This window comes from Lissotriton vulgaris, chromosome 4_1 (genome assembly GCF_964263255.1).
Source record: "Lissotriton vulgaris chromosome 4_1, aLisVul1.2, whole genome shotgun sequence".
Classification (NCBI taxonomy): Eukaryota; Metazoa; Chordata; class Amphibia; order Caudata; family Salamandridae; genus Lissotriton; species Lissotriton vulgaris.
Window position 1 is genome coordinate 225,416,354 of NC_141691.1, and position 17,287 is coordinate 225,433,640.

General features: G+C 40.7%; 1 protein-coding gene across 5 annotated transcripts in view; it reads left to right on the forward strand.

Annotated features, from left to right (window-relative positions):
- The window catches only part of SEPTIN6 (septin 6), a 190,386-nt gene extending 183,397 nt beyond the window's left edge, over positions 1-6,989 (forward strand). The window contains exons 10-11 of one of the 5 annotated variants that reach the window (XM_086918555.1): positions 99-143; positions 6,053-6,989. In XM_086918555.1, coding sequence (XP_086774681.1) covers positions 99-102 — 4 coding nt within the window. In that variant the 3' untranslated portion in view covers positions 103-143; positions 6,053-6,989. Of the gene's footprint in view, positions 1-98; positions 144-1,968; positions 5,886-6,052 lie in introns of those variants that run through there. The other 4 variants (XM_086918554.1, XM_086918553.1, XM_086918552.1 and 1 more) reach the window with 4 other exon arrangements.
- Positions 6,990-17,287: the final 10,298 nt, after the last annotated feature.

Here is a 17,287-nt window from a genome sequence, read left to right on the forward strand (position 1 = left end):
TTCTTTTAGCAGCATTATTATTGGTTGACAAACATTCGATTGTGTATCCTCGCTGTCGCGTCCGCTTCATTAGCTTTTACTTGTGTACTGTTTTACAGTTAACTCTGCTGTTTGCTGCATGGTGCATGAATTACATTGTCCTGGTAAGCTTTATTAACTAAAATGTATGTTGGCAGTGTAATCCATTGCGCACACTTTCTATAAAATAAGAATTGAACTACTTCAAGCACTGATCTTTTAATTAAAGTCTCAAAACATGTCAGGTGAAGGAGACACTGTGGATTTGCCTCACCTTAAGCTAGAGAGCTTAAACTGTCTTACAACCGCCCTCGAAGCGCTATTGATTTTAGAGGGAAAACCTTCCATTCGATGAGCCTTAAACTACTTTTCTGGTAAACGAGTGATAAGGGTCTGTCTGGATTCAACACACATGTGACGTGAGTGACAGTTAGGTCTACCACACTTCACATATCAATTATTTCTTTAAAAAAATGTAAAAGCTTCCAACATCTGCGAGGCATGATAATTCCTCAACATTTGACATTACCAATGCTTTACTTGGATTTCGGATATCAAGCACTTACACACCTGCCTGATCACATGCATAGAATTACCACACCAAAACAGAATGTTTATCTCCAATCTGGATTGCTACCTATAAAGGCGGGCAGTGAGCATTGTATCTAGGATGATATATACCATGTTTCTAACTGAAAGGCAGCAGAGTGCTGTACCGGGGTCTGAGGCAAAGACAGTCAGTCGGTGATAGGTAACAGTCTTTAAAAACGGAAAGTTGACTGGTACTGCATCATGATGTAGTGATCTTTAAAGAGGTGTGTCTTCACCTCCTTACTAAATTTGATTAGAAGTAATCTTACTTATGCCACTAAATTGAAAGCACTTAGAAACCCCTTACAGTAGGCTTTGTACCAAAACATAACCTGGTCCCTGTTACTTAGCACCCCCTCTTGCCTTCAGGAACACCTGTATCCTGCTTATGTTCTCTCCTATTGAGGTCTCTCCGTTTCATATGGATCCTAATGTTTCCAGCTTATGTCTATTGTAGACTTGCATGTGGTGCACTCTCCTGCCATAGTGGGGTCTGGAATGATATAAAAACACAATTTGTAAGTCTTTTGTTTTCGGCATCAGGTGTGCCTACCTTTCCTGAAGCCCTTGGTGCAGGACAGTGACTCCAGACTCACTTTTTTTCTCCATCTCGGTGGATGGTGTTTAAGGGAGCTCTGAGAAGGAAAACATTCATCCTATAAAGATTTAAATTAAGGAAAAATATTTCTGACTATTTGCGTTGACTGCAGAGAGCGAGACTACAGTTAGTCCAAACTTGTGTTGGGCCATATGAGAGTGACTCCCCAGGGTGGCAGTGGTTTTAGTTATGTAAAATAACTTGTCTAAGTTCTGTGCAACATGTGACTGGTGAAATTACCATCATTCTGGAAATGATGCCCCGTGTTAAGTGTTGGTTGTCAATTTTTGTGTAAAACGATAATTGGTCTGTGAAATGTGCGCCATTAGGCACCCTAAGCAAAGTTATGTCTGGAAGACCACTGAGAACCATCCAGGAGCACCAAAGAAGAGTTCGAGGGTAGACGAAAGGGAGCAGAGAAGACTTGTATATGAAACTCTCCATATAAATCAACGTGGAAAAGAGGTTTAGAGACTGTCACAGGTAGAACTCTTTCAGATTCAGCTAATATTAATAGAATAGGTTTGCACATATAACGCACACTTCAATTTGGCACCTGACTTTAACTTTGTAATGTGAAAGTTGTGTGCTCAATCGATTCCACTGCTGTTTGTGTCCGTGTGGGTGCACGTCAGAATCTTGCATGTTCATTTATGTTCACCCATAACAAATTTGGGATCGCTTTCATTTAATCGTTAAGTTAGAGACCATGTTTTAATTAATCCATAATAACATGACTCCACCTTTTTTTCATTTTTCAGTTCGGGTTTCCTGTAGAACCCTTCCTTTGGAAATGAATGTTCCCACATTGGCTTGTTGTGCCCCCACACCATTATGCTGCCTGCCAGTCTTGCCCACCTCCCCTGCCCTGTTTTCATTGTTTGTAAATCACCCGAGGCATCAGAAATGGCTGTTTCTTTGTGAAGAAGCGAACAATAACATATTTGGAACTGGAAAGAGTGGCTAAACATATGTTGTTTTTAGCATGTTTCCCCCCACCCACACAGGAGTAGTATCCTTTTAGCCAAAGTTTACCACTATTAGCCTGAAGACGGTGCTGGTATTTGTTTTCATTGCTGCATGTTGTCGGCTTTTTCATTCCATGGACTGAGTACATTTCATACAGCTGTAATAAGGAGAGCCCTTTACGTGCTGAAAACCGCTTTGAGAAGTATTTTTTTCCCTAACAATTTTTAAAAAATGTTAAACAAGGTTTTAAATTTGTGTTAACAAAACTGTGGCATGACTTCCCATATCATGACTTTATAATGGAAACGTGTTCATGTGAAAAACGGAGTATAGACTATTTTAACTGCTGACCGGACATTTAAATTGTTTGTATAGTTTCATTTCCTCTTTTTTAGGTTACCCAGTATTTTTGTATAAAATTGTCTAGGGCGATACACGAAAGTGTTACAGCAAGATATCTAGAAATAAACATGTCAAGCTAGTTATACATTTTTACAACGTTTCAGACCTTTTTTCTTTATGCATGTTATGAGTCCTCTTTTGCCTTTCTTGCAAGCATCCTGGTAAAGGTAACTGTACTTCTTACATCTCATCATTTTTGATGTGATTGTTCTTAGCTTTATCAGATGAGGTCCTGTTGGTAACTTTACATTTTTTTGCATTTTCTTTTCAGTAATCCGTGGCTGTGCACTGAATAAATAGCTCCTTTGATACAGTGTGATGGGACAGACCTTCATGTAATGCTAGCTTGTGGGAGGTTGATATTCACAGCTTGTTTCTGATGGCATTATAGCCCTGGGCTTAGAAAAGCCAACTCTGTGTCAACATTTTCTCCGCTGGGCTTGATCTGCTTGTAACTTGGATGCTTAAAAGTGTGTCGTCATATGATTATTCTCACTTTGAAAACCTGTATACAGAAGCTAATCGCCATCACAGGCAATGCAAAAATGAAGGTCTTTGCTTTTTAAACAAATGTGTTACTTAGACTGTCAGTATTTTTAAGAAGTAATGTGAAATTTAGTGTTGTGTGCAATTTTTGCTGGCAAAATGTTAATGCATCTTCAACGTATTTATATGAGAAATTTAAGACAACATGGCCCTAGTGAAATGATGGGTTAGGCTAAAGCCCTCGCTCACTATACCACGCGTGACATGTTTTTCAGACTCAACTTGTAGGCACGCTGCTTGGCAAACAAGTGCGTAGTCCGCAAGTAAGATTATTGTTTTTATCTGAAATGTAGCACTGATAATCTGATGTACACTGATGCAAAAATTTGATTTTGTGTCAAACAGTGGTACAAAGTCAACCTGACATTGTAGGTTGTCCATGCTCACAAATTCATATCTCACAAACAATAGTATTCTAGTTTAGGTGCAGGACATATTGTGTGACCACCTCTGCACAGTCCCTTTCAGATGAAGGTTTTTAATACTTAGCCATTTTCGTATTTCCTTGACCCTTCAATCTTCTAGAGTTGTAGATCATTTTTGTGGGAATAACAGACACTTTGAGCCCTTTGCAGGGTGCACTGAGAAAAAAAACAGTCCTTAAATATTTCCAGCAGCCCATTTATTTTAGGATTTAGAGCTGCAATAGTACGAGTAAAGAACTGCAATTTCTCATTTGAAGTTCGAAGAATTGTTCATGAAGATCGCAATCTGTGCACGTGATGCTTGGCTGCAACTACAGTGAACGTCTAGAAAGCTGAAAGAATGTTTATATTGTAAATGCATCAAAGTGCAGATTGTTTTACTATTATTACTGTAGTAAATTCATTTTTAGTACTTTAGCAAGTTCATCGCGTTGGAGGCTGATCTTCATCAAAGTTGCTATGAGTTAACCATTCCTTTCAGACCTCCTGGCAGAGACCCAGTGACCAGTAAAGAGTTTCCTCACAGGCCTCTGATAGCATGCTTAAGGTCTTTCCTTTTAGTCCATTGGTGACCTACCAGCCTACTCCTGCATATTCTTAAGTTGAGCAGTCTCCTCCTTCATAGCCCTCTAGCACTAAAATTGGATTTTAAGAGCAAGTTGCTCACATGGTCATATTCTATATCTTATGTAAGCTATTATTATTCCTATAGAAGCCACTTCTTTGCATCACAGAGCACACCCTATTCATTGAGGGCTAGTACTAGCCATGCCATTAATCTGGAGTGCTTTCATCTAACTGTATTAATGCAAACAGGCTCTTGTCGGATTGTATGTTAGGGACAATTTGAACTAGGCAACCTGTTCACCCCTCTTAAACACAATATTTTATTTTAAAAAAGGGGGCAGAGGAATGTGGCTTTGGATAGATCGGCCTATTGGACGCATTCTACATTAATACAACCTACCTTACATTATTGCTTTGTATGTTGCTGAAAGTGTATTTTGCATTTCACCAGTTCTGTGCTTTTACCATTGCTTCCTACTGGTCAAGGTGTATCTGGGCTATGACAACAGTGCAGGTGGTTCTCACATAACAAACCTTAAGGGTGCTGGAGATGTTTAATGGCACACTACACGCCAGCCTACTCTAGTTCATTGCGGAGAAAGGGGAAAGAACATACAAGAGGAAATGTAGAACTTTTCAGCCTATCTTCTCAGATAAGTCGGACTCAATATGTCAGCACTCCAAAGGGCATATTTATGTATCCTGCGGTTTTATAAAGCATGCATAAGTCCTGAAAGGGCAACAAATCTCTTTACAGAGAAAGATCAGTTAATTCGAAATTAGGAATTCGTAAAAAACACATTCAACAAAGTTACAAATAACTGTAGAAATAAAAGAACAGATATACATGGTTATAAATAAATAGTTGTGGGAAAGGAAGCAACTTCAGGAGCAAGAAAGAGAAATGATGATGAAAGTATTTTTTTGTTTTGCTTTTGACCAAAGCAGTGGCAGGGATGTCACAGATAGAGGAAGGCACTGACTTGCAGACCCTGGGTGCACAGCTGAAGAATGTTTGGTTGACCCTGTGTTTCTCTGTTAAACAGAAGTTAAACCATAAAATGTATAGATACTGATGTTATCCGATATTTTCTGTTTCCATATTGGGCAGTATGGTCTTTCTCAGTGGATACTTTCGTTGACTAACCAGGCTGTTTTCTATATGCACGCCCTTCTATGGAAAGCCAACTTAATGTTATGAGCATGGGTGTAGTAATACTTTCATTCAGACCAATGCAGTCCATTTTAGATCTGGATTGAACTCACGTCTGAAAGTCCAATTGTTTAATAAAATGTAGTCTTTAACACCTATTAATAAGCTTCATGGATTATTATTCTTTCCTATAATCATCGAAGAGTAGTGCTTTAAATTTCTGTAACTCATACTTCCTCTAATTCAATACGATTTTTAAAATAAGATTTGTACTTCCTACAGTAGCTCACAATTAAAATCAAGTTGTTTCTTAAATTATGGAATATGGGTGTTTGTTTTCCTCTCGGGAATACTTTTTTTTCTCAATAGCTTGTAAAAACACAGAATGAAACATTTTCTCTGATGGAAAGAAATCATTCCTGTCTCTGTAGGCTTATTGTATTGGATTTTGTATTCATAAGTTGTGAAACATTGGTGCAAATAGCCAGTGGTTGGAGTGTGCCTTATCTTATTTTAATGGGCAATGTTTGAAGAGTCTACTTTCACTTACTGCCTTCCTGGATTTTGGCTTGATGCTCTAGTAAGGCCAAGCTATTAAAAACATTTTAAAATATTACAACTTGTGTGGTTTCCTGACACATCCTGCAGCCTTTGTCATTGTATCAAAGTAATGTGTGGCTGTGTGTGTCATCTTGTTTACTGTTGTCACTGTGGTCTTTCTTTTACTCCATGCCGCTTTCTCCTTTTGATAATGTCATGTTTTCTTTCTTTCTTTCTCTCTAGCTTCTTTTAATCTGTCCCCACCAGCAGTACTGTGTCTGAAGGAGAAGACTGCCAATTGTAGAAGAGTTAGGGAGTCCTATTTTGTTTCTGGGAACATCTTCAGTGTTAATGTTTTGGAGAGAAGTTTTTGTGCGACTTGCATGGTATTTTAAATTGAGATGTCTAGTACCGTTTTATAACAAGCCACACAAACCACTGGGAGTTATTTACTCTCTCTCTCTGCCGCCCATTTCTAACCCCACATGTGTACAGTGTGCAGAAGTAACATTTCAGCATCAAAATGAGACTCCATAAACAATTTTTTTCTTAAAACCTTCATTGAGTGAATTCCTTTTCTCCCTAATCCGATTGCCAAATAAATGTTGTGTGGGGATGGGGAGAATTTCTAGGTGTCCAGTGCAGTATTAAGGGTACTTGTACCAGTTATTTATTATTATTTTAAAATATGAACAATGCATATTTAGTTGATCCTATATTTTCTGCATCCAGTTTCCCACATGAAAGAATAAATGAAAATACCACTAGAATGTTCATAAGACCTCATTCAAGATATTTTAAACATATAATGCAAATCAGTTTTAATCTCAAGGCATCTCTTGGTTCTAAAATAGGCCCCAGCTATGATTACAACTCCCAAAAGCCATAAATCTAGCTTAAGCGCCTATTATAAAGCCTATAAAATACCATGTAAGTGGTGTGGTGTCCCTTTAATACATTTTAAGACTGTTTAAACCTTTTTTTGCTTGTCCTGTTCTAACTTGAACATTCACTGCATGTTTTCCAAACTTGGTATTTGTTCTTCTATCTTCATTTCTTCCTTTTTACAAATGTATGGATGAGGATGCTGAATATATATTTACATGATGAACGTGAAAGAACTAGCACTGTCTAGCTTACTACCTTTCTGTACATTTTCAATAAAACAAGTAAAAATCCAGGTCTTGTCTCTGACGTGTTATCGGCAGCCTTTGGGCTTCTCTTCCATAAAGTGTCATACTTGAATCGTGGCCAAATGGAAAATAACATCTTTCAACCAGTACAGCTTTACAACTTTTTAGACTGAAGTCTCATATTAATTTTTAAAGTGTTGAAGTATCATTTAACACATTTTCTTCCCATATTTTCCATCTTTTTCTATGTGTTATCTGTCTTAAAATGACAGTCTCCACCACAGTTGTTTTAGTTTCCCAAACTTGGATATTATGAACAATTTAGGCTATTTTGGAACCGCTACCTCATTAAAGTGCTATTTAATTCTGTCTCTAATGTTGAAATGTTGAGACTTATTTGAGTTTAAAAGTGGAATGTTGGTTCCGATGGAACCATTCATCACAATAGTCAAAATCAAACCTAGTTTAACTGTATTTAGTGTTGGCCAAGGTAGATGTAGTGTTGCCAAGGTAGATTTAATGTTGATGTCACCCATGGTGCAGCACAGATTTTAGTTGTGGAACAAGCCGTCTTTGACTGGGCAGATCCATAGCTACAATTTACAATTACAACCGATTCATCGGAGACTGGATTGGGAAGGGTGGCGGTGGGGGGGGGGGGGGGGGTCATACAAGGCAGATTTAACAGTTGTCCGTAAAGGCAGATCAATAACTTATCTGTAGGTGCCAACAGTTGTGACTATTATGTTCAAGGCTTTTCATAAACGATTAGTCAATGAAGTGATCTTAATACACGCGACCAACTTAAAAATAATTTGATATACACTTATTGCATTGATCCGGTAGAACATTGTAGTAAATAGGCTCCACACTTTGTAGGCTTAGAAAGATGGTTTATTAGTGAGCATTGCAGAGTATAGACCCAACACCTGCTGACCAGTATGCAAACTGCCAACAGCAGAACTTGGAGTCACAGTGCCAACATGCTAATTCTAGAATGAAATAAGCACATAGAGAACAAGGATCATAGAGAAAAGAGATACAGAAAGTAACAGAATATATTTACAACACATCTTCCCCCTTTGCAAAGAAACAGAACAACAATACATTAAGTACCTTGGAATTTTGAGACTGACATCAGGGGAAGATGCTTGAGGAAAAGGAGAATCAATGATGGTTCCTGGAAAACCAGAATCCGAGACATCACCACCCCCATCACAACTCCTGTCAGAAAGAGAAGAAAATGGAATACAATCCTCTGGAATTGAAAACGTATAACCATCATTGTGAGGAACAGCAGAATCTTTCAAAGAAATGTCAGAAACCAGTGAGCCGTTTCTTTGATATAGGGCGACTCTCCTCAAATTCCATTTTTCTCCATTGGAAAGAATAACATAATGGGTAAAAACTTCTTTGACACAGAAAGGACCCCTAAACTTGGACAAACCCTTCGAAACTCTTCCTGGTTTAACTTTCACGAAATCACCTTTGGAAATTTTACAAATTGTTTTGTCATCCAAAGTTTCTGTACTCACAGTGAGATTTTTGGTAAAAAGGTCTTTCAACCAAGAAGGATTCAACTTGGTCCCAGGAACTCTGCCACACATTATTTCAAAAGGAGATTTGGCTCTCCCACAATGAACTGTAGTGCGATAGGCACAAACCATTTCTTGTACAAGATCCAAAACGTTCCCCCCCTCTTGAAAATGCCAATTGAATTGTGCCTTTTATAAGTCTATTAATCCTCTCACAAAGCCCATTACCCTGTGGATTATATAGAGAAGTGCGATGATGTGACACGCCACAATGAGAAAGAAAAGAACGCATACTGTGCGAAACTAACTGTGTCCCATTATCAGTAATGATATTAGGATAACCTTCCCCTTGAAAAAGCAACTTTAAAAATTTGATAGTAGTGTCAGTGGTAATGTCTCTTACGAACTCAACAACCAACATTTACTGTAAACATCCACACACATTATGGCAAAACATTGATGCATGTTAAGTTCCTCCATGTGCCCAATAAAATCCAAGCAAATGGTAAGCCAAGGGATATCCGGAGAAACTATCTTACCCATGGTTGTACCAACAGCAACCTTCAGCCTTTTTTCACCTTCTTTACATGTTTCACAACTCTCCACCCACACAGAAACCTGAGAATCCATCCCTGGCCACCAAACGAAATAGTGTGAGCCCCACACAGCTGCCAATGCCTCTTTCTCTATTACACTATAATTTTGTTCAGACACAGACCGTGTTCTTGAAGCAAAATTGATAGGGCGTGCACCATGCTTTTGTAGGATAGAAACACGCTTAATATCAAGGGGTGCAAGAACATTAGCCTCACAGATGTCATTTTTAATTTGATTGAAAGTAGAATACTGCTCTGAACCTCAAATAAATTTACAGCCTTTCTTAAGCAAAACTCTCAAACAAATTGTCTTCTCAGAATTTTTTTTAACAAATTTAGAGTAGTAGTATCAACCCCATGAATGATCTACGTTGGTCCTTATCCATGGGGCGCGGAGCTGAACGTATCGCTACCAAAAGATCTTTCTGTGGCTTAATTCCAGAGGCTGAAATCTCATGACCCAGATACTCGGTCTGCTCCACAAGGAATGCACACTTTTCTTTACGTAACGTAAGACCTGCATCCCAAATTCTATGTAGAACTTCTCGGAGTACGCGCTTATGGTCAGCGACAGAGTTACCAAAGACAAGAATATCGTCTTGAAAATATACCACCTTCTTTAACCCTTTAAAAATTTCAGCCACCAAGCGCTGGAATACAAGCCCAAAAGGAAGACGTCTAAATTGAAAAATTCCTTTGGTGGTGATAAAGGCAGTGAAATGCTTGCAACTGTCGTGTAACCTTATCTGATGGTACGCACTCTTGAGATTCAACTTCGAAAAGATTTTCGCACCGTCAAGAGTGGATACCAATTGACCTATATTAGGTAACAGGAACGTATCAGCAATAACACATTTGTTCAAAGACCTGAGATCAACACAGAATCTTAACTTCCCATCAGATTTTTTAGAAATCACGACCGGAGAAACCCATGAGGATGCTTCAACCGGCTCAATGACTCCACTCTACAGCATCTCCTCCAATAATGATTTTACCTCATGCCTAATAGCTAAGGGAATTCTTCTCAGTTTATGTTGAATAGGTAAACAATTGTCTTTCACTTTAATGAAGTGAGAATACCCCTTCAGTTCACCAACCTCCCTTTTGAAAACAGAACTAAACTCATTTAACATAGACTCAATAGAATCATCTTCTAGAACCATAACTTGGTCAGGTGCTCTAGGATTGATGGTGATGTATAAATAATACTGGTGGACCCAACCCAAAATTGGAGGACCATCAAATGGCACATAAACTTTACCATTTGTAAATCTGTTTTTAAAAACTGTCTGGCTCAAAATATCCTACTATGTCTGTAGTCTCGCCTTGGAACTCCTTTGGAGAAATGTCACTCTTTAACAATGCCTTATTATCCCACAACATCTTGAAAGTGGATTTAGGAATAATAGTATAACGTGACCCAGTGTCCACCATGAGTGAAACATCACGCCCATCTATTCCAAAAACAGCCTTTGGTCTGTTCTGTCTTTTATCATCCTCATTGACAACATCAATATAATCCACCACTAACCGTTTATTTCTCACGGACGAGTAGTTGTTTGTATACTCATCCACAACGGCAACCTTTTGCCTATTTTGTTTTACACATTTTTGAGAAATGACCAAGGCGACCACACTTGAGGCATTCCTTATTAGCTGCAAAGCAAAATCTAGCCTCTGAAGTATGAGAGTTGCTGCCACACCTTGTGCAAAACTTGTTTGTAGAAGTGTTTCTCTATACATTGGTTCTAAATGTGTTTTTTATGACCGCCACTGAATCATCTATACCATGCTCAGCATCAGTCACTGTTTTTTTCTGATACTTCCAAAGTTTCCTGTTCCAGACTCTTTTTATTTTTTAAATTCTCAATGACTTTTATACACTTCTCAGATTCTTCAATAAATTTAGCAAGCTCTATTGCTACTTTTAATGTGGGAGTTTTCGCTGCCCACAATCTTTCTTGAATCTTCCGGTTATTGCATTTTACTATCAACTGGTCCCGGATGAGTTTGTCACTCATCGCCCCAAATTTACATTTTATGGAGAGCTCTCTCAAACATGCAACAAAATCATCAATCGACTCCTCAGACTTCTGTTTCTGGGTATAAAATTTATAGCGATTCATAACAAGATTTTCTTCTTTTGCAAATCTGACCTCTAGCCTTGAGATTGCCTCCTTGTACTCATCAGGCATGGTTTGACCATTAGCCTGCAATTCAATTGCTAAAAATCTAAAAATCCTTTGGCTTTCTTTGCCCAAAGTACTTAAAAGAATTGCCTTTTTCCTCTTCGCAGAAAATTCCTGACCATCAAGTGCCTCCAAATAGTTATCAAACATAATGAACCAGTCCTCCCAAGTAATTAATGGATTTCTAGGCTCACTTAAAAATGGAGGTGGAAGAGTAACATTGACCTGTTGTGCCATTTGTTTTTTAGAACACAATTCACCAGAAAATTGAAAACTTATTCCTGGACAGATTGACTCTTCCTTTGGTTAGAAGAAGAGAGGCAAGATTCAATAATAAAGGTTACTGGCAATCCTAATCAGAGTATAAGCAACTAGACAGTCAAAGTTTGTTAAGCGCAAAAAAAAATGAAAAACCCAAGAACTTTTGTAAAATGTCACTGTAAGGATAAATTACCTGTTGTACAACGGTCCAATTCTTATAAATATGCTCCAGAACAGGCATGAACAAAAGCGTTAAGCCTTTTTTCCACACACGATAAAAACCTGTCCTCTGACTCGATACAAACAGGCTGAGTAGAAATAGACTCTCAAAATGGCCGCCGGATGGAAACGAGGCTTGAAGGCTTTCAACATCCGGTCACCAGAAATGGCTCCTTCTCCGACCACAAAGAATGCCGCAGCGTTGCTAGGAGACGTTTTAGAGCCGCGCGCTCTACTCGCAGGTAAACGGCTCAAGTTAACTTTTTCTTCTCATTTACACGTTGTAGCTCCGATTTTCGCCGGAACATCCACCTGTGCTCCCCTTCCTAGTGAGCACAAGTAGATGTAAATGGGTTCATTTTCGCTGGGTCCACACCGCTTTTACAAATCACGTGTTCAACAGGCAGGGTGAATTCCAATTCAATGGACTCTTGATCTTACTGGACAGCCGTCTATCATCGCCAAAATGTAGTAAATAGGCTCCACACTTTGTAGGCTTAGAAAGATGGTTTATTAGGGAGCACAGCAGAGTATAGACCCAACGCCTGCTGACCAGTCTGCAAACTGCCAACAGCAGAACATGGAGTCACAGTGCCAACATGCTAATTCTAGAATGAAATAAGCACATAGAGAACTAGGATCATAGAGAGGAGAGATACATAAAGTAACAGAATATATTTACAACAAACATCTGCAGATGGTGGACAAAGACTCTGCAGACCTGTTGAGCAGAAATTCTAAAGACACATCAATGAAATATGAAAATAAGTGTAATCAGCTAACTGTTTCTTAGTCGGGACCTCCTACACCGAGCTTATTTTGCAACACAAAGTTATGCCTCGAGCTACCCGGAGAACCAGTCGTTAGGAATTGTATGTGGCTAGAACGTTTCAGGACTCTTCTCCCTTTACATCCTCTTTATGCCAAAAGCAGGATGTTTGAGGCATGTAAGCTATAGATCACATGCTCTGCATACTCCTGCCATCTAGTGTTGGGTCCGGATATTTGCACTTTTGTTTTTCTTCGAAGAGGTCTTTTCTAGGTGGTGACTCCTCCTTTCGGTGACAGTGCGCATGGGCATCGACTCCATTGTTAGATTGTTTTTTCCGCCAACGGGTGTGGATGTGAATTACTGTGCTCCAGTTTGACACTGTTCCTTCGGTTCTCCTCTGTGCGCAAGACACTCCCCCCTCGACGGTATGGTATCAGATCACATCTCCCATTCTTCGCGTATCGTATTTACTTATTAAAAAGCTCGTGGAAGGCCGTCGGGCCTACCCGCGTTGGGCCAACCCGCAGTCGATGGAACGAACTCCCTTCAAATTTTGCCCTCGGTGTCACGCGAAATACCCACACACCGACTCACACGAAGTGTGCAACCTGTGTTTGTTTCGGGAACGCAGAAAACAGGACTGCTACGCGTGCCAGTCTTTCCGCTCCAAGAAAACACTTTGCGGCCGTCTGGCTCGACGTCGTGACCTGCAGAGCCAGCCCACAAGCTCCAATGCGGACATCTTCGGCCAACAATCGGACGAAGAGGCCGGGTATGCCATGGGAACAGAGGAGGAGTTGGAACCAATCTCTATTTCAGAGCATGGCTCCGACCAAGATGACGAGATCCCGCATGGACAACGTACTGTGAGTACAGACCATTCCTCATATCAAGATCCACCTCAACACAAAAAAGGCAGCTTTGGTCCAACCCGCACCCGTGGGCCACACTTCTGATGCCCCGCCTTCTGGCTCGGCACCGAAGCCTACAAAAAAGTCTTCCTGCTCCGAAAAGCCTCACTCCAAATCTAGCTCCAAACCGAAACCTTCGGGTCGAAACAAAAGTCTGACTCTGACCCACACCATTCGGCACCGAAACACACTTCAGATCCGAAGACATCAACACCTAAGACTCCGGCACCAAAACACTCGGCGCCAAAATCACAAAAAAAGCAAATTTTCAACGCTCCAATCGACAAACCGGACCTGAAACGCAGGGCATCATCCAAAGACTGGACACATCACCACCAAAGTGACTTTAAAAAGAAAGACTGATTGAAGAGAAGTGTTGGAACTAACCCTTCCCCTTCTCCTCTTCCTCCTATTTCATCACCTCCTTTCCTTCATTTTCAACCAATTTCACCTGAACATTCACCACCACATACACCTGACAACCAGGATGATGGCAATGACGATGGGAAAGAAGATTATTAATCAGTACCTACAGACCCATGGGATGACTACAACCCTAATTCGCACTTGAACCCTACCAACCCCTCTCCACCGGATGACAGTGTAGGCTACATTGATTTACTAACTAGAGCTACCAACTATCATGGGGTGCTCAATGGGATTATCAGGCATGTAGATGATCTCTTCAATGACCCTGTCAGGGCTCGTATTCTTACCCTACAGTAGATAAGAAATACAAGCCAGCACTAAATGACCCAGTATATGTAAGGGGACAATTACCATTGGACTCCCTGGTTGTGTCCAACGCAAGAAAAAGAGCCAACTCTCAAAACTACAGGAGATGCTCCTCCTCCGGATAAAGAATCCAAGCTTATTGATGCTTCGGGGAAAAGAGTGGCCTCTTAGGCAGCAAACTTCTGGTACATCTCTAACATCAGGCGTTGCTAGCATGATGCAACCGTGCTCACTGGGACGAGATGGAGCAATTAATCCAATTTCTGCCATAAGAATATAGATCTAAAGTGCAAGACCTGGTGCGTGAGGGACCACTTATTTCAAACAATGCAATTAGGTGCTCCCTTGATGCTGCAGACACTGCTGCTAGAGCTGTAAACACCAGTGTCCTTTAAAGGAGACCAGCCTGGCTTCCCATATCTGGGTACATACCCGAGGTTCAAACTTCCACATTAAACACACCCTTTGATAAGGAATACCTCTTTGGCCCAGTGGTAGATTATTCACTGGAAAAGATAAAGAAAGACACTGAAGTGGCCAAATCCATGGTAGCCCTTCAGTCAACAAGCCTGGGGTTCCTTTTGGCGCTCTTTCTACAGTGGGGGTTCCAAAAATACCTCCTCAGAGACCACCTACAAGGGCAATTGCCAACCCTCTACCTCTAAGGGTTACTTCAGAGGGGGTTACAGAGGCAACAACAGCAAGGGTAGAGGTTCAAACACACACACCTCCGCCTCCAATACAAAACAGTGACTTGCCTACACTTCCCTCCGACCACTCAACGCCTATTGGGTGAAGACTTTCAGATTTCCTACCAATCTGACAGTCAATAACTGACAAGTGGGTACTTCAAATTATCCGTTCTAGTTACTGCCTGGAGTTCACCAGCACTCCTCCAAACATTCCCCCAAAGTCTCACAAACTTTTGCCAGATCACCTACACCTCCTCAAACAAGAGGTTCTGTCTCTCCTTCTAAAAGGGGCTATAGAGCCTGTACCACCACAACAACAAGGGTCGGGTGTGTACCCTTTTTACTTCCTAATACCCAAAAAAAGATGGTTCTCTCAGACCAATATTAAATCTCAGAAAACTCAATCTTTACATACAGTCAGATCATTTTCACATGGTAACACTTCAACAAGTACTACCTCAAAAGGCAACTTTCTGTCTACTCTAGACTTAAAAGACTCCTATTTCCATATTCCAATCCAACCAGCTCATCGCAAATTTCTCAGGCTTTTGTTACTGGGTCAACACTTCCAGTTCAAGGTACTCCCATTCGGAATCCCCACTGCCCCAGAGTCTTCACAGAGTGTCTGGCACTAGTAGCTGCTTAAATGAGAAGACAAAGCATCCATGTCTACCCATACTTGGACGACTGGCTCATCAAAGCCAGCATGTACCAGCAATGTCTTCAGCACAACTTAAGAACAATTCAGTTGTTACATCAACTAGGGTTCTTAGTCAATGTGGTAAAATCACATCTCCAACCAGCCAATACTCAGGACTACTTAGGAGCCACTCTAGATACTCAAAGCTCTTAGGTTTCCCAACGCAGCCAGAATTCACAATATTCAGGCTTTAGTTCTCCAGTTTCAACTCAATAATTTGCTTCCAGCTCGGATTTATATGCAACTGCTGGGAATCATGGCATCTTGCAACATGATTGTCCCCAATGCCAGACTGCACATGTGTCCACTTCAAGAATGCTTAGCCAGTCAGTAGAACCAGTCACAGGGTCTATTAACTAATCTAGTGTTGGTAAGCAGCCATACTGCTTGTTCTTTGCAGTGGTGGAACACACAAAATTTATCAATAGGATGGCCTTTCATAAACCCCATTCCACAGACACACAATGCAAGGCCTTTGGAGCCAACAGCAAAAAGTTGCTCCGTATCAATCATTTAGAGTTGCTTGCAATCTTTCTAGCTCTCAAGGCGTTTCAGACTCACCTGGAGGGCAAAGCTGTCTTGGTTCGTACAGACAACATGACCGGTATGTAAAACATACAAAAACAGGGTGGGGGGGTGGGGGGGGGGGGACACACTCTTTCTAACTGTTGCATTTAGCCCAAGACATCTGGAGGTGGGTCATTAAACACAAACTTTATCTTTTTAGCGGAACACCTCCCAGGAGTGAAAAAACAGATTTCAGACCTCAGCAGGCAGAGGCAGCAAATACACGAATGGGAACTAAACCCTAAAGTTCGCCCATACTTCCAAGCTAGGGAAGTCCCTCAGATAGAACTGTTTGCTACACACCAAAATGCCAAAACTTCGCCTCCAGATACCCACACCCCAAAGGCAATGCACTATGGATGAACTGGTCAGGGATATTTGCCTCCTCTTTTCCTCCTCTCCCACTCATTCCATGAGTGGTTCGGAAACTCAGGCAAACATCTCTCACTCTAATCCTAGTAGCGCCCACATGGGCACGTCAATCTTGGTTCACGACCCTGTTGAAACTGTCTCTGGTCCCTCATCAAAAGCTGCATTTAACCTTCAGTCTCCTCACATAGAGCCATGGAGAAATAAGATCCCAAACAACTGAACTTCGCGATCTGGCTCCTGAAGGCATAGAGTTCGGTTATTTAAACCCTCCACCCGAATGTATGACTATCATTAGGGAGGCTAGAAGGCCAACCACAAGACCCTGTTACGCAGCTAAGTAGAAGCGATTTGTTATTTATTGTAATAACAATCATATTAACCCTCTTGATACTTGCATACAACACATAACCTGCTATCTGTTACACTTGCAACAGTCAGCATTGGCTTACTCCTCCATCAGACTACACCTTGCGGCAATAGCTGCTGGTCTACAAAATAGGCAGCATTTATCGTTGTTTAGAGTACCTAGAATTAAAGCTTTCATGGAAGGATTAAAAAGAGTCATATCACCAAGACTGCCACCTGCCCCAGTATGGAAACTTAACATATTCCTTACAAGATTAATGGGCCCACCTTTTGAGCCCATGCACAAATGTGAACCACAGTTCTTCTCCTGGAAAACCGCTTTCTTCATTGCAATCACTTCATTAAGGAGAGTGAGTGAGCTAAAGGCACTAACCATACAAGAACCCTTTTTCCAACTACACCGAGAAAGTGGTTCTTCGTACCAACCCCA